At 44.8% G+C, this 25,863-nt stretch overlaps 1 protein-coding gene across 4 annotated transcripts in view; it reads right to left on the reverse strand.

The window, feature by feature from the left end:
• Positions 1 to 25,863, reverse strand: part of USP45 (ubiquitin specific peptidase 45) — a 146,371-nt gene that overhangs the window by 64,717 nt on the left and 55,791 nt on the right. For 3 of the 4 annotated variants that reach the window (XM_090037182.1, XM_090037189.1, XM_090037195.1), the window contains exons 6-8: positions 11,600 to 11,748; positions 3,587 to 3,682; positions 383 to 513 (exon numbers count right to left, since the gene is read on the reverse strand). In XM_090037182.1, coding sequence (XP_089893308.1) covers positions 383 to 513; positions 3,587 to 3,682; positions 11,600 to 11,748 — 376 coding nt within the window. Of the gene's footprint in view, positions 1 to 382; positions 514 to 3,586; positions 3,683 to 11,599; positions 11,749 to 25,863 lie in introns of those variants that run through there. The other variant, XM_090037201.1, reaches the window with a different exon arrangement.

The raw sequence follows: 25,863 nt of genomic DNA on the forward strand, positions 1-25,863 counted from the left end.
AAAAGTTCCCCAAAGAACTTCAGTTAAAATGGCATTAAGTTAAATAAATCTGGGGTTGAATAACTGAAAAAATGGCTAACTATGACATGTTAGGTTGGAATATACAAATTCAGATGGGAATGCCACTTCCACTGGCTTCAACAAGAACACCATCCACATTCATAGGAGATTAAAGTTTCTGTCTTCAGAATGGTAAAAGCCCTATCACTTGATTAATTTAAAATGGAAAGCAGTGCATACTGGTGAACTGAAAGCAAGGATTAGATAACTGAAGATATTTTATAGCAAATATTTTAGTTTGATCCATATTATCTAAGAAGTTAATGTTTTGGAGATGGCACACTTTGCGACATGGTGCTTGAAGGCTACAGACTGTACTTACTTTTGACAGAGCTGGCTGAACAGAATTTTGGGAGAAAGAGGGCCTTTTCCAGCCTCCCTCATGCTATGAAGGAACAAGAACATGGCAGAAGTCAGAGGTCCAGGGCCTGAGAGGTTCACCACCAATGGATCCTTTGGAATAAAGTTTAATTGTGTATCAACATAACTTCTTGTCTGAGTGAAAACAAACTGAATAGCTTGTAATTTATGTATTGGTTTACCACAGTGGTTGTCAACAAGAGGTACGCGTACCCCTGGGGATACTTAAAAGGATTGTAGGGGGGTACATATAACGCCGTGTGCGTGTGCTCAGCTGCAGCACAGCACACATGAGGCCAGGAGTGCAGTCCGGTCACGCGGACAGCAGCCGCGTCCAGCTGGTAAGTTTGTCATGGGAGGAGGGAGTAGGGCTGGGGCAGGGGCTGCCCAGTGGGGCACGGCGCAAGACAGCCACGCAGGAGGGAGGAGGCGGGTCCCACCACTATGCACACCCCGGGAGGGCATGGCGGGGTGTAAAGCCAGGACTTGTGTGCAGGGTGGGGCGAACTAGGGCTGCAGCCATGTCGGACTCTTCCCAATGGGGGTTGGCCGGGCTGTGCTTGGGGCAGGTGGCAGTGCTGGGATGGGGCTGGAGGGGCTATGATGAATTCTGGAGCGGCTGCAGCCTCCCCCACTAGCCCCGCTCCCATAGGCCCCTGTAGTGAGGGGGGGAGTGGGAGTGGGGCTGAAACAGGGGCAGGTGCTGCCCAGCCGGGGCAGACTGCGAGACAGAGCCACAAGCAGCTCATTCAGGAGGCATAGGAGGTGGTGGCTCCCACTGCTGCATGCTCTCTGAGAGGGTGTGGGGGGGAACACGTGCCCCTGGATCTGCATGAAGAGTGTGGCAGGCTGTTGGTGTGGGGGGGCTGCAACCCCTCCGCAGCCCCCAACCAGTGCTGCTGCTACTGCCTGCCCTGAGCACAGCCTGGCCCAACCCCTACTGGGAACAACCTGGAGCAGCCCAGGCCCCACCCCATGCAAAGATCGGGGGGCACGCACTCCCTGTGCAGTGGAGGGAGCCACCACCCTTTGTGACACCCAGACAAACCATTTGCAGCTCCATCCCACATTACACCTCTGCTGGGCAGCACCTGTCCCTGCTCCAGTGCCATTCCCTCCCTCACCGCAGGGCCCTATGGGAGCGGGGCTATGGGGGTGGGCTGCAGGAACTCCAGAATTCTCCGTAGCCCCCACAACCCACCTCCCACCACTGCCACCACCTGCGCTGAAATGCATCCTGGCCCAGCCCCTATCAGGTACAGCCCAGCACAGCTCTGGCCCCAGCCCGCCCCTCATACAGATCTGGGAGTACATGCCCCCAGTGTCCTCCTGGGATGCATGCAGCACTGGAAACCACCACCCCGTGCATCCTCTAGACAAGCCGTTTGCTGCTTCATCCTGCACTCTGCCCTGATTGGACAGCCCCAGCCCTAGCCCCACTCCCTCCCTCACCATGGGGGTCTACAAGAGCGGGGCTACAGAGGGGGAGAGGGCTAGGGGGGTGGGGCTGCAGCCACTCCAGAATTTGCCATAGCTGCCCCCAGCCCCCTCCCAGCACCGTCAATACCACAAGCACAGCTCAGCCCAGCCCCTGCCGGGAAGAGCCCAGTACCACCCCAGTCTCAGCCCACAGTGGCAGCCTGCCCTGGCCCCTGTATGCAGATCTGGGGGCACATGCCCCCCATGTCCTCCTGGGGTGTGTGTAGCAGCAGGAGAGCCATCCCTCCACGTGGCTCAGTCCCATGTCCTGCTCCAGCTGGGCAGCCCCTGCCCCAGCCCCACAGCTGGGCCCTCGATCTACACCTCCCTGCCCCTAAAGCAGCAGTCCACCCTCGCCCCACATGCAGATCTGGAGGCACATGCTCTCAGGGTGCACGCAGCAGTGAGAGCCGCCCTCCCTCCCCACACCGCCTGGACAAGCCGCTCACAGCTCCGTCCCATGCCCTGCCCCATCTCACCTGGGCAGCGCCTGCCCCTGCCCCTGCCCCTGCCCTACTCCCTCCCTCCCTCTCTGTGGGGCCTTGATCTGCCTCTCCTGCCCCTTAAAAACAAGAAAAAAAATATAAAGGGTACATGAGCTGAAACTTCAAGACAGAAGGGATATACTTGTTAAAAAAAGGTTAAAAACCCCTGGTTTAGCATTTTAGTGTAGCCTGTCTGAATCTTAGTCAGAAAGAAAAACATGCTTACTTTTGCCCGTAAAAGGAAAATAGTTTCTGAATCAAGCAAATATAAATTGTTGATTACTAGCAATTTTGAAAGAGAGACATGTCGATTATGAACTCTAAACTACAGTGAAATTTACTACTGCTAACTGCAACACAGAGCAACTAGTTTATGTGTACAGTTTTCAGGTATAGTTTTGCTCCTAATTAGCATTCAGAAGGTTGGGATTTGTCACATGCTACTTTCTGGTTTGTGTCACCTAAATTTATAGCATGGATTTATGATGTGAGGATGATCCTATTAGGATATTAGAGCCTCAGGTGCTGTCTGCAGAGTATCTAAGCACATTTCTCTCTCCTTTTCTATGGAGACTAACTTCACAAACTCGAAAACCACACCAAGAAGGCATGTGAACAAGTAAACAATATAGCTCAGCTCTTGTTTTGTTCATTCTCAATCTGTAGTATTTTGTTAGACAAATTTTGAAATATTACCTCACCTTCAGTCTGCTATTTTCAACTATGAAGGAATACTGAGGGAAGAGAGGTCTAAAAGGATCTGATTGTCCTCCAAATACACTACTGTGAAATCATGGATGAATTATTCATTGCCAGCATAATTAGCGATATCTTTCTTCTTAACAATGAATTTCATCATTATCAAGTTCTTTTGGACATCAGAGTTGCCCATAAAAGGACCTTCCTTCCACTTTACTCTGGAACTAGTTATCAACAAACCTAACAGAAGGTTTACTTTTTGCAGCAATTATCCAGTTTAAAAACCTAAAATTTCAGTCTTCAGTAACTCATTTTATTAAAGGAATCAGTTTTTAGAGATCATAAACTAGTTGGATATTAAAAGACAAAAGAAACTGCGGAGTGAGAATGTGTTCATCCTTAATTAGTGCTGGCCTGCATTGCCCTTTCTGGAGACATTGTTCTGATCTTGGTTTCTCTTATTACACTTTACAAGCGAACTGCATTGCTTATTGAACACTTACCAGTTGAGAATCTGCAACTTGGCTGATTTTTAACTTTGTTCCCTTTTCCTTCATCTCATACATTAGTTCATTTAATATGTGAGTCTGTGCCAGGTTCTAAAGGGAGAAGGAGAGAGAGAGAGACTCAGCTACTAAATAAAACAACTTCTTCAATTACAAATTGTAAATTTAGGTATAGTCTAATGGTTGTCAACCAGGAGTATGCATACCCCTATGGCTACTTAATAGAGTTGCAGGGGATACACAGAACCCTGCGTGCATGTGCGCAGCTGTAGCACACCACACAGGCAGCCAGGAGTGCAGCCCAGTCACATGGACAGCAGCCGGGTCCAGCTGGTAACTTGGTTGTGGGGGGGAGTAGGCCTGGGGAAAGGGCTGCCCAACCGGTACAGGGTGTGGGATTGAGCTGCAGGGGGGGGGTCAGTTCCCACCACTACACACATCCCAGGAGGGCACGGGGGGGATGTGCATCCAAAATTACATGTGGGGTGGAAAGGGCCAGGCTGGGGCCATGGCTGTGCTGGGTTCTTCTCGGTGGAGGTTAGGCCAGCCTGCACTTGGAGCAGGCAGCAGCGATGCTGGGAGGGGAACTGTGGGAAATACAGCAAATTCTGGAGTGGCTGCAGCCCCCCACATGGCCCTGCTCCTGTAGGCCCCCGTGGTGAGGGAGGGAGTGGGCTTGGAGCAGGGGCAGGTGCTGCCCAGCTGGGGTGGAGCACAGGACTGAACAATGAGTGGCTCGTCCGGGGGGCACAGGGGGTGGTGGCTCCTGCCACTGCATGCATCCTGGGGGTGAGGGGAAGCATGCCCCCAGATCAGCATGCGGGGGTGCAGCAAGCTGCTGTGAACTGAGGCTCCGATAGCGCCAAACTGTTCCTGGCGGGGCTGTTGGGATGGGCTGTGCTGGGAAGGGCAGTTGGGGTGGGCTATGGAGAATTCTGGGGTGGCTGCAGCCCTTCCCGTATCCCCTTCCAAGCGTCACTGCTGCCCGCCCCATGCGCAGCCTGGCCCAGCCCCTGCCAGGAACAGAGCAGAAGCAGCCCAAGCCCCGGCCTGCTCCACCCCGTGTGCAGATCCGGGGGCACATGCCCCCTGTTCCCTCCCAGGGTGCTACAGTGGTGGGAGGCACCACACCCAGGCCCCCCGGATGAGCCATTTGCAACTCCGTCCCGCACTCCGCCCCAACAGAGCAGCACCTGCCCCTGCTCCAGCCCTAGCCCCAGCCCCACTCCTCCCTCACCGTGGGGGTCTACAGGAGCGGGGCTACAGGGGGGCATGCAACCACTCCAGAATTAACCGTAGCCCCCCCTTACCCATCTCCCAGGTCTGCCGCCACCTGCCCCAACTGCTTTCTGGCCCAGCCCAGTCCCTACCAGGAACAGCCTGGTGCAGCCCCAGCCCACCCCACCCTACCCCATGCACAGATCCAGAGGCATGTGCCCCCCATTCCTTCCCAGGGTGCGTGCAGCGGCAGGAGACACCACCCCCCGCAGCCCCTGAACAAGGTGCTTGTGGCTCAGTCCCATACTCCACCCCAGCTGAGCAGCCCTGCTCCAGCCCTGCTCTCTCCCTCACCATGGGGTCCTATGGGAACGAGGCTAAGGTGGGGGGCTGCAGCCACTCCAGAATTCACTATAGCCCCCACAACCCTCTTCCAGTGCCGTCACCACCCACCCTGAGCACAGCCTGGCTTAGCCCTTGCCGGGAAGAGCCCGGTGTTGCCCCTGCCCCTGCCCACAGTGGCAGCCTGCCCCACCCTCTGAACACAGAACTGGGGGCATATGCCCCCCATGCATGCCCTCCCGGGGTGCGTGTAGCAGCAGGAGTCCCCCCCCTACGGCTCAGTCCCATGCCCTACTCCAGCCCCCACAGCTGGGCCCTAAATGTGCCCCCCCCCACCAGCAGCAGCAGCCTGCTTTTGCCCCACACACAGATCCAGAGGCACATGCCCCCCCATGCCCTCTTGGGGTACACACAGCAGTGGGAGCAAAACCCCTGTCTCCACACCCCCCAGACAAATCGCTCACAGCTGCATACCATGTCCTGTCCTGCTCCAACCTGGCTGAGCAGCACCGGCCCCTGCCTCATTCCCTCCCTCACCATAGGGCCCTGATCTGCACCCCCACTTAAAAATAAGAAAAAAATATAAAGGGGTATATGAGCTGAAACTTTGATAGAAGGGGTACACTTGTTAAACAAGGTTGAAAACCCCTGATAAAGGTAAATATAACAAAGACCCCAGTGAATTTCATAAAAGTCTTCTTTAGGGGAAGCAGGTCTCGCACTTGGTACCTCTCCAAGAAGCAGCTATAACATCAACAAATGTCTTTATGCCTGTGTTGTTATTCCTTTTTCTATATAACAAATAATGTATTCTTTATTTTAGTATTTATCAATTTTAACTCTGGTTTTTATTTAAGTATCAAGCATACAGTACTCTTACATGCCTACATATATATCACAAAAATGTTCAATAATGTTTCTGAAGCAATATTTCTAAATAATTTTAGATTACAATTTCTTGGGCATGTTGTTAACTTTGATTTTGTAATGATATACTATTTCCAGAAGGTTATACAGTGTGTATAACTGCATATACTGCCCCATACACACAATGTATTTACTCGAATATAAGATGACCCTCAAATAATTAGATTCTATATATGGGTTTTTTTTAATGTTATAATTGTCCAGGTATAAAATTATTGGAGGTCTGCCTTGAATGTGTCCTCCTCCCACTTCTACGGTAGGGAAAATAAGTCTGGGTGTCAGATAGTGCATTTGTCCTCTGCCTCACCAATTTCTTCCCACTACTGGCTCTTGTCTCCACCTCCTTACTGTCAGACCCTGCATTCCCTAAGCACATGTAAGTGTAGAACAAATTTGAAAAAATGACTTAGAAATAAACATATCTGTAATAAATTGCATATATGCACGTTACTACAGGTACCCATAGACTTAGTTCATCCAGAATTGATGCATTCTACCTTTTTTGAAACTGCTGCAAGTTTTAGCACAGGTATTCCACAAACATACTTTCAAGCAGCACTTTAGTTTTTACTTATATATATAGGGTTGGCAGGATTCAGTTTGTATTGATAAACATTGATTTCGTCACACACACATAGGCGAATGGAAAACTATTTCCATCAGTACTAATTTAAATGTATAGAAAGTGGACTGTAGCAGGAAACACTTACTCATTACTGGACAGTGGAGAAAGAGAAACTAGAAGGACAGAGGGTGGAGAGGTTAAATAGGAAAACAATGACTCGTCAATTAAGCAATTACCTGCTGGTTCTAGCTTAATGACTCATCAATCAAACAATTAGTTGCTCATTCAGTAGGGGGCAAAGAGCAGGCTGGAGGGAGATAAACCCCCACTCAAAGTCTAGATTATTCAAGGCTCCAGCCCAGTGTCAGCAGGGTCCCACCCAGGCTGGGCTGGGCCAGTTAAGTACAGGAGATGGAGGACATGTTCCCAGAGCTCTGAGAGTGCTGCTACCCTCCTCTTCTGGTCACTGCCCACCCAGCTCTTTCCTGATGAATTAACAGAATGATTCGAAGCAGGTATGATTTATGGATATTTACTTTTTATATTTTGCCATGTGAATTTATAAAGCCTTTAACAGTACACTGTCATTACTAAATTGTCTGCCCCACACAATTTAAATAGATAAAATTTAAATAGATAAAAATTGAAAACATCTCTAATTTTGTGCAATCCAGAAAATTAAATCAATAACAATTGAAATAAATGCTTAAAAATAAACATAGATTTTATCCATCAAAATTATTAAAAAATAAAAATTGAATTAAGCCACACCTATATTATATATATATATATGTGTATATATATATATAGAGAGAGAGAGAACAAATGATGCAAAAAGGCTCATGATTTACCATACAGTTCATTGGACTGGGCCCCAGAGTCAACAGCATTTCTAGCCATGGCAATCCCACAGCTCAGCATTGCTCAGTATATGCGTGTATTCCACCCCCACCCCACCCCCAAAGGATACATGTGCTAATTAGACCCCTACGCATGACTGGAACTGGGTGTTCTTGTCATAAGTCCTGTAATTCTCCAACAATTTAGATGCAGATGAGGCACAGGACAACCTGGTCTGGCTCCAGACTAATCATATGTAACAGGCTGAGAGAGGAGGTGGTAGAGAGAGTCTTGGTAAACTGCTTCGGGCCCCCTTTGGTGATGTTTGCCAGAAAATTAAGGCTGGTAAAGAAACAGGAATCACTGGAAATGGAGAAGTTGAAATACATTCAACAGAGTGGTTCACCATGATTTGAAAAAGAGTCAGTGCTGAAGGGGATGGACATTACCATGCATCTTATTCAGATAGGTGACACTGACCTGTCCTTGTGGTAGGTTCCCATCAGCATGGAAAGACTGATCAATGCCTCAAAGGCAGAGAAAGTGGTCAATAGAGCATCAGTGGTATAAGGAGGGCCAGAAGAGAACCAAAGCTCAAACAATGGCAGCAGAGACAAGCAGCAGGGAAAAAGAAAAAGGAATGAAAAATGGAAAAGAAGCACCAAAGACAGATGGCAAATGGACAAAGGCAGAGAGACGGAAACAAAAGGTGAAGATGGCAGCAACATTGATAGCAGTGATGACAGCTGCAGCAGAGGAGACAAAAGTGACCACAGAGGGACAACAGGAGAGGAGTAATGCGGAAGATGGAACATGTACAGCAAGTGAAGGCACTTTGAGTGAGAGACAGAAAAGGGCAGAGGGATGATGGAATGTCCACCAGAAGTGGCATGGCAAAAAGGCACAGAAAACGAGAGACTTTAGTAATGACTGAAGGCTGCTAATAAGCAGCCGTAGTCAGCAACAAGACAGAGACAAGACTGGAGATGAGCAGATGTGACTTTTTGGAAGAACTACTGCAGGTGGAGTACCTACACATCCTGATTGCACACCAAAACTGGAAGGTGTGGGACTTCACATTTTGGAGCAGAGAAGGGTATGGGAACTTTTGGAAGAAATATGCAGAGGAAAGTGGGAGCAAAGATTTAAGAGGGATCAGATTTACAGCAGGTGAAAGATCAAGAGAAAGGGTGATTATAGTTGGAATGTACTTGGATTTGATACAGGAGGACGACATAAGAAGGTGGATGGAAGTGTACTGCCATAAGGTAATGTGGGTGGACAAAGTAAGTGACAAATATGGTATCCGGATGGGGGCATGGTGGGTGCATGTAGTGTTAAAAGTGGACGAGAGGTACCTGAGGGGGGTGATGTACCAGGTGAGAGCACACCAGGGGCTCATAAGTTAACTGCGGCAACCAAAAAAATGCAGCAAATGTGGAAAGGAGGGCACATATATGCAAAATGGCCCCTAATGATGTGTTTTCTAGTGTCAAGGGATGGAGCACAGAGCAGCAGAATGCCTAGAATCCCTAAAATGCACTTTGCGGAGGGAAGGGTCACTTATGCCATGGGTGTTCCAAAGCATGTGCAAGCAAAGTCCAACTTCGTGAGGAATGGTAGAAATCAGAAAGGGAAAGTGAGGAAGAGAAGGGGGGCTGAGACAGAGATAGGAATGGTGGAGGAGATTCCACAGGAGGGCGGAACAGGGAAAGAGGGAGGGGTGATATCTGTGATTGAGGCGGTGCAAGAAGAAACAGAAGAAGGGGAGGGGGGAGTGGCAGAGTGCACAGACATGGAGATGGGAGGGAGGGGGAAGTAAACAAGCAGAGGGAATGGAAGTGGAATAAGTAAAAGAGCTTGGGAATTCAAGAGGGAAAAGGAAGATAGTACAGGGCAAAAAAGAAATCTGGTAGTGAGGGGAATGAGTCAGAGTTACAGTCGGAAAGCCGTATCCATCCATTAATGCCCTTGGGCAGAAGCATGAACACCACGTGCCCCTGGAGGCTTTGGGGGCATAGCGAGCTCCTGCAGGTGGTGGTGGTGTTGTCAGTGGCAGGAGCACGGTGGCGGCAAGCGAGGAGCTCCCACAGCACTGTCGGTGGCGGGGGAAGGGGGGCATGGCAAGCCAGTGTTTGGTGACCACCCGCAGACGCCTTCAGCAGTGCTGGTGGTGCCTTTTCACAGGGGGTGCACTGCCATACTCAGGGGGTGCACATGTACCCACATTCACCCCCTACACGTCGCCAACGGCCAGCCATCAGGAATGGAGACTGAAAGGCAGGAAAAAGTGCAGAGGCAGGAAAATAGAAGGCTTCCTGAATGCAAAGGCAATCCAGCATCTTGCAGAAGCTACAGGTGTGAGAGTGGGGGAGGAGCGAATTCAACCACAGTGAGCAGCAGCTATGATGGCCAGAAACGCAGCCCAGCAGCGTGGAGAGCAGTCAGGTCTGGCTGGTAAAACTGTTGTGAGGGAAGGGGCGTGCTGGGGAGCAAATCAAGGCACCCACGGTGGGGGAGGGAGTGGGCCTGGGTCAGATCCTGCACAGCCAGGGCGGAGCAGGGGGAGCCATATGAAGCTCATCCAGGAGGCACGGGGAGGCAGGGCCAGGCTGCACTTGGGGCAGCTGGCAGCAGTGCTGGGATGGGATTATGAGGGGGGGCTACAACCACTCCAAAAATTCACCATAGCCCCCTCCTGGCATTGCCACTGCCCGGTCCAAGCCCAGCCCCCCCATCAGGAGGAGCCAAGCACCACCCCAGCCCCAGCCCACAGCGGCAGCACACCCTCACCCCACGTGCACATCCAGGGGAACATGCCCCACTATGCCCTCCCAGGGTGTATGCAGCAGCAGGAGCCACCCCTCCAGATGAGCTGCTCACAGCTCTGTCCTCTGCTCCACCCCAGCTATGCAATGCCTACTCCTGCCCCTGCCCCAGCCACACTCCTTCCCTCACCGCAGGGGCCTTGATCTGCCCCCCCACACACACCTCTTCCCTCCCTGCTTGCCCCGTTCCCCACAACAGTCTTACCAGCCAGACACCATGCTGACACCACTCTCCATGCTGCCCAGCTGTAATATTGGAATTGGATTGGTATCAGCCGATATGGCTTGTTAAAAATCAGCCATTGGTATTGACCCAAAAATTCTCTATTGTGCACCCCTAGTTTTAATACATGTAGTTCTATGCTTTTGATCTGTAGTTATTTTTGCAATATTAAGTTTTGGTAAAACAAGGATGCTCAATATGTGAAGCTTTGGAAATGTACGGTGATGTGTGTTTTTTTAATAAAATTTTGTAAAATAAATAAATAAACCCCAGTATGTTTGCCCCGTATGAGCCATGTGTTTTATAGTCATGCTCAGTTTTGTCTGTATTTAAGCAACTTCATAGCTGGTTTCAATTACTGGGCACATGCTGATTTTGGCAGCAGTTTAATGATAGATCTCTGTGTACAATGAGGTTTCTGTGTATACAAGTGTAAGATGAGGGGCTTTTTCCCCCATAATGTTCTGGGGAAAAATCCTCATCTTGTATTCAAGTAAATATGGGTGTGTGTACGTGTATACACGTGCGCGTGCACGCACACATGCAGTTAGCTGTAACAGTACAAGCTCTAAAATAGATATAAGAATACTGGGAAATAAATGCTTATACCTGTACAGTTCCCATTCTTTGAGAAGAAATACCAGTAGAAGCACTTTCAACCCAGAATACTAGCATCTGCATGGAAAAGATACAGCACCAAAAAAACAGTACACTTCTTGTGTGTAGACACCCTTTTCACACCCACAAGGAGGATAAATAGAGTGCATTACTCATGCCTGTCTAATACTGAACTGCAAATAATTGTTGAGTTAGAAATGAAGGTAGCTACACAACCCACTGACAAATCTGGTGTATTACACTTGACATTTTCTTGTTCATTTGCAAAATACTGCTGATATGGGGATTGTTCATTTGTTACTGAAAAAGCAACTGGGGTACGAGAGGGGAAAAGAAAAGGGTTTGCAAAAAAAACACTGCTAAAACTGAAAGTATAAAGAACCTCTTTATGAAGCTAAATATGTCAACAAACTAACTATTTTAAAAATGCTATTGTTTTTGCATCTTACCTGCATAACAGCATTAAAAAAACACGTATTCCCTAAATTGTTTATTCCTTTAACAGGAATCAATGCACCATTTGCAGAGCCTTTTCCTTTCAATATTTCACTTGCTTCACTGTTTTCTTCATGAAGTCGTATAATTTTTGAGGAGGAACCTAAAATTAAAAAACAGATTAATATCATTGATGTCTGTACAGTTAGATAGCTATCATTCATAGTTTTACCATGAAATACTGCTTTCTTAAGAATATAATCTATTTGAACAGCTAGATATAAAGTAATTAGTGAAAAAAAGGTAGCAAACAAGTTAGGGTTTTATTTAAAAAGAGAGGCTTTAATACTCAATATGCGACTTAACACTATGCATTTAAGAAAAAAATAGTTGGTGCAATGTCTAATTACATTAGTGAATAAAAATAATTTTAAAATGTTTTTAAAATTGTCTTTAAAATAAACCACATTAAAAAATGTATATTTGAACCTGAAAGTATGACAACCTAAATTAAGGCTTAAACTTACCAAAATTAATAGAATTTCTAAATTTCAGCAAAACCTGTGCACATTTGATACCGAAGTTTTAAAAAAGTCAAACCACTGAAAAGGAGGAATTCTCTTCCTAAGCCCTTGGAGCCGGAATTTGTTGAAGTGCTAAACCAGCTTTTAACAGCAATAGCAACCTCTGTAGCTGCCAAGGAAGTATTTTCTTCATTTCAGTTTATCTTTATTAATTCAGTTCACTGTTAGGAAGCAAGTGAAACTTGTAAACCAATAAAGCATTTTTTCTCTCCTACCTCATGAATAAAAATGATGTAGAAGGGCTGTGATGTACTAGCTCTAAAATACTGAAGGCCAGGAAGATCAGAAACAATCAGTTCAATCCACTAACTACAGACAATACTTTTTTTGTCTAATAAATCAGTTACTTTTAAACAGTCTTTCCCTTTGTGTATCCCTAATATATCCCTATTATTTTAAATGGTTTTATTTAAAGTGTTTGTGCACTTCAATTCCAATTTTCATTCAAATGCAGCTTAATGCAATTTGGGGGTAAGATGTCAATAATATACTATAACTTAAAAACTAAAAAATGGAATAAATAAACATGAAGCAATATAGGTGGTTCAATGTGAACAGCCAGAGTATATCTTTCTGTTTAGTAAAAAGCAGTACTAAACCATATCTTCCTGATTGCTGATTTAAATCATGATTTATATCACCAGTTTAAATCTTTCTGGTTTAAATCAGTACACCATATGAATCATCAAAAATAATAGCCGTAAGCATAAGATACTAGTTTGTTAAAGCCATATGCATTTTTATTATATAGATGCACAGTCCATAGACTATTAGGGTACTAGTCTCCATCAGAAAGTATTGATATATGTCCAGATTTTCCAAATACTTTTCCACTTAATTAACTTAAAGCATAGGAACCTTCCTATTCACTTCAGTGGGCCCACTAATATGTAAGCAGATGTAGAAGTATTTGTAGATTGGAGCTGTTACCCTGTACCCTATTTTCAGCCAATTCAATCCAGCCACAGGTTCAATTTATTATTCATCTTTGCACACTACACACTGTGCAAGTATTTAACTTCTTTTGGACTTTTACACACTGGTGTGCCCAGTTGGTTCCATTGTCCAAATTGTTTTTATTAACTGAGGTTGTACAAAGGTCCAAGATGCTATTTTGGATTTCTGATGAGCAAGGATCCCGGCTTTCTCTGTTTAAAAATCACAAATTCTGTGATAAAAGCGCAGGTTCTCTGATTAAAACCCCAAAATCCGTGATTAAAATGAAACACCAGTATGTGTGTATTCAAATGTGGGTGCATTACATAGACACTAAAAAGTAGTAACTACTCAGCTTTTTAGAGCATTTGAAGGCAGACAAGCAAAAACTTCCACCTGAGTATTGCTAGTCTCTATAAATTATTGTACTTTGTTCAAACTAGCTTGTAACAACCCATTCAACAGCTGGATATGAGTTGTCATCTGTTTTCCCAGATGACATGTCTACTCCCTCCCTTCACTTCCCAATGCGGCAGAGGATCTGTTAAGCAAAACCCAGATGTATAAGATACTGCTATTTGTTTTAACATAACAAAAAAGACACAAAAGCTTTAATAACCGTAATGGAGTATGCTACCAGTGCAGCGTTCTTGTATTTTCCTGTTTGCCTTATTACTTAAATAGAGAAGGGGCAGTGAAGTTAGATAGTCATTAACTTGTAGCCTAGAGGAAATGGAAAGATTTGAGATACACTATTTTGGCCTAGAATTGTACTAGCAACTTTCATATTGTCACAATTGCTGTACTAAATATGAGCATTACTGACATCTGCAGTGTTTTAAGTATTGATTAACAATGCACGTCAATGTAAATGAGTTATGGACTTAATAGATGCCAAGAACTGCGATGCTACAATCTACATCTTGACATATGAGTTCATATATTTGTCTTAATGAGTTATACAGTGAAGTCTCATTAAAGTGTTCTTGAGAAATAACTAACAGACCTATTTATGTTAATGAAATATTCATGCCAAAAGGTTGTTTTATGTACACTCCTTGGTACTTTCTTGCTTATAAGATGGAAAAATATAATTAAATTTAGAGTAGAGGCAATTTAAAACATATATTGTGGCTGACAACAAGCCTTTGACACTATTTGTATGCTCCCCGTAACTCTATGAAGGCAAAATTATTTTTCAAGAAATATCTGTGGGACTAAACGCAGTTAGAGGCACCTGCCATTTGAAAATATTTCTTAAAATACTCTCAAAGATACAATCTGCAAGCTTGAAACATTCTGTATTTCAACAGTGTAGAAACTTCAGACAGTACAAGGATACAGCAAAAATCACTTTTAAAAATACAGCAAAAAAGACAAATGGTTTTGGAGTCCATCATAACTAAAATTGACTCTCACAAACAAGCTACACTTGCAGCAATACCTTCTCACTGACATGCTTACAAAGTACATGCCACAGTGTCTGATACTGCTCCATACATATAAAATATCCTAAAGCAAAAAAAAATCTTGACAAGAGAAAAATATCTTCAAATACCTCGCAAATTGAAGGCATTGTTCAGTTTTGAAAAGTTAATATAATCATTGTATCCCACCCCCACCCGGTTATAAAAGTATACCGTATGTAGAAAGAAGTGATGGCTAAATAGAAAAAAGCCAAAACTGTGTAAGTAATTTGTGTATCGGTATACCACAGTTGTTGCATTTATCCATCGGCATTCAAAAACATCTGGGACAGCATCTTAAAGTAAACAATGTTCACAAGGCCATCTGGACAAAACTGCAGGCAAAAATTAAAGCATAAGCATATGGAAAAGCAGATTTTTCTCTTCCCTTTAGCAGTACAGGACGACAAATGTCAAACCTAGATCTGTCCACGCTTCACTGTGCTATGCTTTGCAGCACCACCTGGCTCTCCTTGCACAGCCACCAAATATGGACAGCACTGCCGCAGCAGACCATATCTGCAGGGCAAACTCAATGAAAGCATTTCACTTCATGGTTAAATGGCAGCTTCACACAAGTAGCAAGGTTCTGCTGAAACTCATGTATGCATTTTTTAAAAGGCAGGAACAAAAGCGGCCAGTTTTGTTTTAGGCCACAAACACGTAAAGATAAAATACAGAGAAAGAAAATTATGCAGGTGACTATCATATATTTACAGAGGTTACAAATGTAACCAATAAATGAATAAAAGTGGCATGCATTTCACTACTAATCTATCCAAAAAAACCCCTATTTTCTCCTGAGATATTTTAAATACTTTTCAAATTGTACTGATTTCTCAATGACATTTTATTTAAAAAACAAACCAAACTTTTATTGAAAAAAAATCTCAACACACCTGGAGACTTACCACACTTCCAGTACAGGCATCACCCCTAATCTAGTTCATTTTCTGTGGCTGTGACAGCATGGTTTTACACCTGCAGAATCTACAGTTTAAAAGGTTCAGTGATTAATACTTCAGTACTTGAGAGTCCCAAGGTCAGCAATAAATGGGAGTTAGACGCTGCTAGGCTGGTAAGACTGGATATGTTTGGTGGGCACGTGAAGAGTTGGTCAGTCAGCCTCCAGCCAACTTAATGTGACACTGGTAAGGACTGAAAGAGCTGACAGTTAACAGTTCTATAGATTTGAGTTAGGGGGCTCTATTGAAAAATAACCCAAGGCTAAATGTACAATAGATCCTTCCCATTCAAAAAGGTACTTGAGTACAAAAGCTGTTTTATAAACTAACCTTGTTCCAATGTGACAAATATTAAAATTCATCTTTTAGGAAAGAAAAGTAACTATATCTTGCAGATTCTTTCTGCACAACATCTCTGAGATACAGGTTTTCCTAACCACCCGCTTAGCTAAAACTCTCATCCAGTTTCTCATAGGCTGTAAATAGATGTCTCTTTTGATGAGGGCCTGATTCTCTGGGATTTGACCTGGACCAAAACAGGCACAGCCCAGTCATTTACACTAGCTGCCCTTCCAAGTTGCATAGCTACTCCATCAGAAGGTCACAGCCTGACCAGCTTGTCCCAGGAAAAAACACAGTGACATTACAGACGCATACAGAGATGTCTCAGGAAAAGGTATTAGCATATATTATACCTCATACTTCAGAGGGACTTGAAGCAGGACAGTGAACTTGTATGCCTTTAGGATGCCAGGAAAAAAGGTTTTCTTCTAGGGCAAACATGACATCTATTAATTTCCCTAATCCCACATCTCAGTGCAACATCCTTTTCTCTGACCTTGAAAAACACTGTCTTGTCCCACTACTATCCATCCAGAAAGCTGCTGCAACGAGTTTTCCTAGGCTGTCATTTTGACCCTCTCTCTCATTCCCCTCTTTCCCCATCACCCATCTCACTCAGATTGGATATCAACATGCATCCCATACCAATTTAAAACCATCACTTTCAAACAAGCTCATTCCTTCCTTCTCCCATGCTGCCCTTCACACTTTGAAGAAGCTTTTGTCAAGTTCCATAAAACTATCACCCTATCTCCATATCCCCGATTAAAATTAGTCTCTGTCCTGATGTCTATAGAAAACTTGACAACAGTTATGAGGCAGATGTACTCTGATTCACATCCATCATGCAAACTGATACTATCTGGGTGGGTTTGATTTAATTAAATCAATTAAAATCATGATTTAAATCACCATTTAAATCACTGGTCAGGAAGCCTGGACTTTTCTAAAACAAAAAGTGTGTTCCTGTTGTTTGATATCCTTAATCATTTACTTAATCCTTAACTTCTTGAAACTTTGCACTTTTAGAGGAAGGTAAGGGCTTGACCCTGTGTACACAAACTTGCAGAGAGACAAGAGGGCTGATGGGTAGGTAATCACTCAGGTCTGTTATTTCTCATCTCCATATACTGCTGTTAATAAGGATGTTATCTCTGGAGACACAAATCCACAGTCTGAAAACAAACTAAGCATCACAGAGATGCTTAATGGGCTCTTCTAAACTGAGTCCCATTGGATAAAGTGGTTTTCTTTAATCTTAACTATTCTATAAAGAAGCCTCTGGGAACCCCATAAGATTGGGCCCCTAATACAGTCCATGGCCTGTTGTGACTTATTTAATACTTTTCTAAAACAGCTACAGGAATATATTAGCTCATATCCCTATTCCATTAAGATATATCTAAGTTTTAACATATCTTAAATTAAACCTATCTTTATATAGATTTATTGTTTTTTAAAAAGCATTTTAAAAAATCAAAAAAAGATTTAAATACAAAATCTGATGTTTTTTAATTTTTTTTAAATCATTGATTTTTATCCATCCTGGATACTATCCTACTATTTCCCTGTGCTCCTCTATTTGTCTTTACTATCTCTAATCTTGTTAGATAAGCTCTCAGGAGCAAGAAGCATCTTTTTTTCCCTGTTTGTACAGTGCCTGCACAATGGGGACCTGCTCAGTAACAAGTGCTCTGAGACATTAGGCAATACAAATAATAATTCAGGTTGTGTAGTGGGTTAAAAATAACTAGTCCAAAGGTTAAGGAACAATGTAACTCTGAAGTACTGACTTGCACTAGAGGCTCAAAAGATTTACCATAGCTTCTGTATCAATTTATTTTGATTATATTTCAAATACTTGCAATTTCCACATGCTTCTACAATTTTCTTGCTGAAACAGAAATGTACCTGGAAGTGCAGATGGTATGCAAGCAGAAACATAAATGACATTCAATTCTTCCTTCAGCTAGGGGAGTAAACATTTTTGTTTATCTTTTCAATACATTTTTTTAAAATTAAAAATGAGTGTTCCAGGAATATGCACTCTTATTCCAAGGTCAAGCCTTTTCTATTGAATCTACCTCTGGTACTTCAGCTGAAGGCCTTCATGGTAAAAGCAAGGTTAATAGATTTCCTTTCTTTTACAAAGTTCTCATCATGCTGCATTATGAAATGCTACTAAATTGTCTGGCGTTCCTTTTTATTTTAAAAAAAGGAAATAAAACTAGTTTTCAATGCTGCACAATCATGAAAACCTAACCCTTAGAAAAAAGAAACTGTTCTCTTCTGAAATGGTTGCTAATTTTATGTTTTAAAAGACTAATTTTTCTTTCAGCACTGTAAGAATGTAAGGAATAAAGAATACAAAGTACAGATTTCTTCTGTTATAAACTGATAATTATGTCTGGTTCTTTCATATTGTACAGCTATTCAATCACCAATTTTGATTCTCTACATTCAGATTATGTGCACTAGCAAACGATAGCAGGAAGGGGAAAGAGAAACAACTGAGAAACCAAATCATTCTTCAGGGGGCTGTTTGTAACAGCAACTCCAGGAAAAAATCCTATTGATTCCACTCTCATTTATTTACAAAATGTAATCTGTTTGCATAATCCATGGTGCTCCCCCTGTGACAGATAAGTACTTGTCAAACTGAAATTTAGGCCAACAGAAAAATATTTTTTTTTAAAAGACACATTTAGTATTTTCTTCAAAGCAGATCAACACCCTGCATTACTTTCACTCTACATGCTGAATTATGCATATTACAAATCAGATGAAAAGCTATCATTAAAAAATGTTTAATATTGTTCAGCTTAAAACTACCAGCAGGAAAGGTACATACACAAATGTGGAAAATGGATAAGTCTTATTTTTCTTTACAACTTAATATAAACTACTCATGTAAGAATTTTAGGTTTTGGTTTTCCCATCTACTACAAAAGCTGTACTGCATTGATTGTATTTGCTAAAATTAAAATCATGCTCTCAATTTCCACCCACTTGGAAACTACTTCAGTAAAGCAGGAAAGCTGATTTCATCAGGCAAAAACCCAAATCCACTGCTTGGCCTCCCCAGCACTGGCTGCAACTGTAAAGTCTGAGAACTAATTCTAACTTTTTCCTGTTCCCCTTGAAAGCCACACAAAGAAATCGTCTGTGACAGATTCAACTTGCAACTGGTCCAAAAAAGAATTTCAGACTTTGCAGTCCATTTATATTACTGCTTTCGTCTTTCATTAGGGTGAATATACCGACTATTTATTTTCAGGCCCACAAGACTTTCTTCTAAACCACAAAATGAGCAAACACCCAGATAGCAGCATCTCAGCATGGCTTCTGTGTACTACATGTGCATTATGTTCATGTGAAGCTCACAAGTGTGCCATCCTGACAATGCTGCACCTGCCTTCCTGTGAAAATCATCCTGGCCTGCTAACCTTTTCCACAAAACAAATTTCTGGGTGGTACTCCCTAGAAAGCAATCTTGCTTTATTCTTCCATCTTGTGCCCAACATGACCTCTTAACCAAACAGACTTCTTTAAAGGGGAGGTGGGGGGAAGAGAGTATGTGCGCGCGAGAGAAACATTGCTGGATACAGCAAACCATAGGATCAGATGCGAAAATCACACAGCTGCAAGCATTCTTTTGGGAACCCAGCACTGGGGTTCATCACAATTGCTTAATGTAATTACTGAAGTCAGTCATGTAGTAGTAATGTAATTTGCACATTTTTACAGCTGAAGTGAAGTTGAATCTTTATGAGAGACTGAGTAAAAAGCAGGGATCCTGCTGCCACACTATTCCACCACATTAGTACCAAATGACAAGCATTTTGCTTTTGTTTACTCTCCAAGATGCATTCATTAGAAAAATCTATAAACCCTGCCTTGCAAATTTTAAAGTGTTTTACTTTAAATGGGTTTTTTATCACGGAAAACTGGGAAAATCTAATATTATAAACACACTATTTTTGTTCAAATATCTCCATATAATTGATTAGGACGCACCATGCCACTCAGTTGTCAAGGAACAAAAGCACACTGATATTAGATTGTGAAGTCTGTTAGAACTGCCACATCACACTGTGAAAATTAAATGGCAGTGTTTCCCCACCTCAGTAAGCTTATTTACAGACAGGAAGAAACAGGGAAGGAAGGAAATGAAAAACATGATTCATCTGAAAATTTAAAAAACCACAGGCTGCAAGTAGCAAGTACTGCAAGATTGCTCATGCTTATTCTATTAATAAATAAAATATTTATTATTTATTGTTAAAATATTGTTAATGTTTTCAGATTACTTATTTAAAACCATTTTTCCTTGCCTTATACTTGAGGATTAAAATAAAAAAATAAAATATAAAATAAGAAATTTAAAAACTCCAGGCAAACAAGTCAAAAACCAACAGAGCTATTAGATAAGGATTCAAATCAGAGCAAGAGTTAAGGTGAAATTTAATATTTGACAAGAAATAAAAGTCTTGGCTGTATCCACAAAAGAGAAGATTTGTAATTTCTATATTTAATTATTATGTTTTATTTTTTATTTTTTGTATAACGTGAGCTGAACTGGATGTCAGTCAGGATCTTCAGCGCTGTCTTATGTTTTTGCTTTTCAACAGCAGCAAAGGTATATAACAGGGTTAGGCAACTGCTGGCACACGTGCCAATTAGTGGCATGTGGAGACATTTTTCTTGGCATGCCAGGTGGTGTGCAAATAAATTGTTCAAAAAAAAAAAAAATTTTTTTTTTTCAAGTTGCTGCTCCAGCCTCTCCACAGCGGCCACAGGTCCCAGCAACACGGCAGCCACAAAGGGCAGAGCGAGGACAGCCCAAACAGGGACGCCATCTGCATTCTGCTAACCTCCCCTCCTGTCCCTGGGCTGCACCTGCCAAGAATAAAGCCTGGCCACTGGAGAGGAGCTGCAGGAGGGTGAGGCCAAGGGCCCAGGCAGACACTGCAGAGGGCTGCTATGCTGGGGACTCCCGGCCAGCTTGGCCTTGAGTGCTGTCAGACACAGCTGTTCCTGGGGCCCGGGGGCCCTGGCAGCTCCAGCCCGCTTGCTCTGTGCCTGGTGCACAGGGAGACCAAACCCGGAGCTGGGAGCCTCCTGAGCCCAGCGTCCTGCCCTGGCGTCCCTTTGTGGGCAGGGTGGCTGCAGCTCATCCCCAGGGAGCTGCATGGGCCAAGTCCCACCTTGGGTGTCACTGGACACCCTTGACCGCCTTCTGCAGCCCAAGTCTGCAGAGCCCCAGGGCAGCTCCCACTTCTCGCTCAGCCCTACTCTCCTCCAGCTGCCACTTTCCCAGCCCAGCCAACTACTCCACCTCCCCCCACACCTGTTTTTCCCCATGCCACCCAGAGCCTGCTCTGAGTGCCTTGGCATCCCGGTGCTGCCTCCGCCTGGGTGGGACAGGGCATCTGTCTGCCCAAGCCCTGGCCAGGTCCTCCCTCCCAGCCCTGGGCTTGGGTTTCTCCTGCTCCAAGACCGTCAGGGAGGCCTCAGCTCCCTGGCTCCAGTGGCTGCTGCTGGGGTGTCGCTGCCTCCCTCTCCCCAAGACCAGCAGACCCGAGCCACAGCTGGCAGTGGTGAGAGACATGGGCACTGACAGACACATTCTTTTTCTTCTCTTTTCTTCTCTTCTCTCTTTCTCTCCTTTATTTCTTTATCTTTTTTCTCTCTTCTCTCTCCCCCTTTTTTCTCTTCTCGTTTTCTTTCTTTCCTTTTCTTTCATTTTTTCTTTCTTTACCTCTTTCTCTCTTTTTCTCCTCTTTTTCTTTCTCTTTCCCCCTCTCTCATTTTCTCTTTCTCTCTTTTTTTTTTTTTCCTCTCTGTCTCTCATCACAAGAAGGTTAACCAAAAAAGAATACACAAGAACAAAGGTAGTATATGAAGTTTTATTTATTGTCACCAGGTTTATAATGTTTAGAAAACCTAGTATTTACTGTAAAAAAAATATATATTTGTTAACTTTTTTATCGGGGTGACCACCAGGATCTGGGAGAATGTTTGTTCACCAGAGCGCCCCAAGGGATGACTAGGTCGAACGGTCACAAACTCCTGCAAGACCGTTTCAGGCTGGACTTAAGGAAGAATTTCTTTACTGTCCGAGCCCCCAAGGTCTGGAACAATCTGCCAGCGGAGGTGGTTCAAGCACCTACATTGAACACCTTCAAGAGTAAATTGGATGCTTATCTTGCTGGGATCCTATGACCCCAGCTGACTTCCTGCCCCTTGGGCAGGGGGCTGGACTCGATGATCTCCTGAGGTCCCTTTCAGCCCTGATATCTATGAAATCTATGAAACATCCTGCCAGGTACCTCCCACCCAAGTTTTGTTCTGGCATGCCGGCTCTCTGGCACCTTACAAGGAAAAAATTGTGGGTTTTTTGGCACTCCGGCCAAAAACGCTGGCTACCTCTGATTTATAGTAAGCTATTTTGAAAACTAAATTATTTTAGTGAAAGTACTAGTAGTTTTGACATTGAATTACATAAACATTTAATGAAAGACAAAAATTACTATAGCTAAAGGTACTGAATTATTTAGAAGTCTCCATTCTCACATATGCAAAGTATGTATCATAAAGTCAGCAGTTTCTGCTAACCTCTTCCAACAACTATGCTAATTTACCAAAGTGAAACCACAGCTGTACCAACCAGGGACTCTTTCTTCTTCTTCTTGCCACTTGGGGACTCCATCTTTCAGTGTTGGGCACTCTTGTTCTGTTTCAAAGTGCTTACTATATGCTTAACACAAGTATCTCTAGTCCCACTGACTTCATGGCACATGAACAGAAATAAGTATGCATTTGCTAGGCCAGGGCTGAAGAGTTGGCCACTTTGCAAGATCAATTCGTGTTATGCTATTTAAGATTTCCATACTATAAACACTTTCATATGATTTCAGGATTAAGCAGGTGAATGATCTAATTGTGAAGCAGAACCCCCAGTTTTTTTTAAATTATTATTTTAAAATGCATTCCCTTCCCTTCCCCAACCATTTCTGACTTTCTCTCTTCCTTCTCTATTCCTTATAAGTGATTACAAGTAGTACTAGGTAAACTAAGGTAAGTTCTTATACTTCCATAAAGTAACAAGCCCCTTTTATATTGTAAATAGTGTTCTATTATGTTTGTATTAATTTTTACTGTTTTATATTGATTTTTTATGATTTAGGCCTGTGTCTGTAAAGTAATGTCAAGTTTCCATTTTGTATATCAAGCCTCAATCTTGTGTCCTCTGCCTGGGTATAACCTATTGTATAGTATGTTGTAACACGAGGGTGTGGAGAGCAGCCTGTTCAAGTTCGCTGATGACACCAAGCTGTGGGGTAAAGTGAATACACCAGCAGGCAGGGATCACATCCAGGCAGACCTGGATAGGTTATAATCTGAACCGGATGCTGTTCAACAAGGACAAGTGCAGGGTGCTGCACCTGGGGAGAGGGAACCAGTATTATGGTGTAGGTTAGGGGCTGACCCTCTCAGCAGCACAGAGGCAGAGAGGGATCTTGGAGTCAGAATTGACTCCAGGATGAATATGAGTCGCCAATGCAATGAAGCAATAGGCAGAGCCAACCTCACCCTGTCCTGCATCAACAGGGGCATCACTAACAGGACCAGAGAGGTCTTGCTCCCCCTCTATGCGGCGCTGGTCAGGCCGCAGCTGGAGTACTCTGTCCAGTTCTGGGCGCCGCACTTCAAGAGGGACGTGGAGAACCTGGAGAGGGTCCAGGGGAGGGCCACTCGTATGGTTGAGGGCCTCCGTGGCCAGCCTTATGAGGAGAGGCTGAGGGACCTGAATCTCTTCAGTCTCCGCAACAGGAGACTGAGGGGGGATCTTGTGGCTGCCTACAACCTTATCAGGGGCCAGCAGCAGGGTCTCAGGGAAAGTCTGTTCACCAGGGCCCCCCTTGGAGTCACCAGGAACAATGGCCACAAGCTGAGGGAGGATAAGTTTAGGTTAGATATTAGCAAGAACTACTTCCTGGTAAGGATGTCCAGAGCCTAGAATAGGCTTCCCAGAGAGGTGGTGCTCTCACCTTCCCTGGGGATCTTCAAGAGGAAACTGGATAGGCACCTGGCTGGGGTCTTGTGACCCCTGCCACCCCCAGTGCTCCTTCCTGCCCATGGCAGGGGGTCAGACTAGATGATCTGTCTAGGTCCCTTCCAACTCTGATTCTGTGATTCTGTGAACTATGACTAATGTCTAACCAGTCAGTGTAAACTGGTTCCGGAATGAATGGGAATGAATGAAGGTGCTTGAGGTACAATGGTAGCAGGCCTCTACTGATTGAACAACTCAACGCCCAGACCATCAATTCAACGACCAGACCACTGCCTTGCATTGACTCACCCAGGAATAGCAGACCTCACCCAGGAACAGAGACAAGACCCAGCATTTGAAAGATAAAGAACCTACAGGAACCCAACATTTGGAAGACAAAGACCCTACAGAATCCAGCAATCTCATCAGACAATGAAGACACCTGGATCTGCACATATGCAGCTGAGCAGGACTGTCCTTGCCTGGACATGTCCTTCCCATAGGAGACACAGGTAGCCCACTCCTATAAATGGGGTGGTAGAGTGTGATCTCTTCGGGATGCCCTCTCCATTTGGACCAGCACTATGCCATGTCACCTATCCACTCAGAGGCCCTGCTGGCAACTCTCTCTGAACAACACCTTGCTGGAGGAGACCCCAACTGGCCATTGAGGATCAATTCACAGCCCAGGATAAGTAGCTATCACCCACCTTCCTTCCCTAAGCAAAGGACTTGGACTCTGTTCCTACATACCTTGACTTCAATCCCTCCACCAAGCCTTTCCTCTCCTGCTACCAGTGTGCGTGCATGTGTGTAGGTTTGGTAGGTAGGTTGGTTGGTAGGTAGGTAGGTACCAATAACTTGCTGAAGGCTCTCAACTAAATCCCCATCTCTCTGACCTCCCTCTGGGCTTCATTCCTCTCTGCTGTCTCTGTCTCCCCCGACTCCAGCTTTCTATCTCTCTCCACTGACCTCCTAGCCCTACTCTTTGGTCTCCCAGCTCTAGCCTGTGCTCTGTCCTCTGCCTTTTCTTTTGCCCTGATCCCTATCTCTCTCTGCATTCCCTCCCCGACCTCTCCCTCCATTCCTGCTCATCTCTCTCTGCCTCTGCCTTCTTCCTAATCCCAGTCTCTCTGCCTTCTCTGCCCCATCTTCCCTGTCTCTCTCTGTTCCCTGTTTGTGTTCCGCCACCTCTGCCTCCTCCTCGATCCCTGTCTCTCTCTGCCTTCTCTCCTCGATCTCTCGCTCTGTTCCCAATCGTGTCTCACCACCTCTGCCGCCCTCTTCCTCCTCCTTGACCTCCTGGCTTTCCATTTGTGTCCTGCTGCCTTTGCCTTCTCCCTGATCTCTCTCCATTCCCACTTGTGTCTTGCCGCCTCTACCTTCTCCCCAATCCCTGTCTCTCTCTTCACTCCCTCCCCAGTCTCTCCCTCCATTCTTGCTTGTGTCTGCTTTCTCTCCCCAATCTTTCCTACCTCCCTCTCCGTTCTTTGGCTTCCTGTTGTGCCCCTTCGCCTCTTTCTTCCCCCTCTCTCTCTCCATCACCGGCTTCCCTGGTGTGCCTTGCCACCTCCGCATTCTCCCCGATCTCCCCGGTACCTCTCGTAGTGTCCCCCGATCTCCTGGCTTGCCTCCACCACCTCCAGCAGCTCCTCACTTTCTTCCCCTGGCACCCGCAGCCTCTCCCCGGCACCGGTGGCTCCCCCGCAGCCTCTCCCAGCACCCACAGCTTCCCTGACCTGGTTCCTGGCTCCCCAACCTGGTTCCCCCACAGCATCTCCCCAGCACCCATGGCTTCCCTGGTTCCTCTGAAGCCTTTCCTGGCACCCGCAATTTCCCTGACCCAGTTCTCAGATCCCCCGCAGCCTTTCCCGGCACCCGCAATTTCCCCAACCTGGTTCCCAGCTCCCCGACCCAGTTCCTGGC

This window comes from Crocodylus siamensis, chromosome 1 (assembly GCF_052110815.1).
Source record: "Crocodylus siamensis isolate JL-2025a chromosome 1, ASM5211081v1, whole genome shotgun sequence".
Lineage (NCBI taxonomy): Eukaryota > Metazoa > Chordata > Crocodylia > Crocodylidae > Crocodylus > Crocodylus siamensis.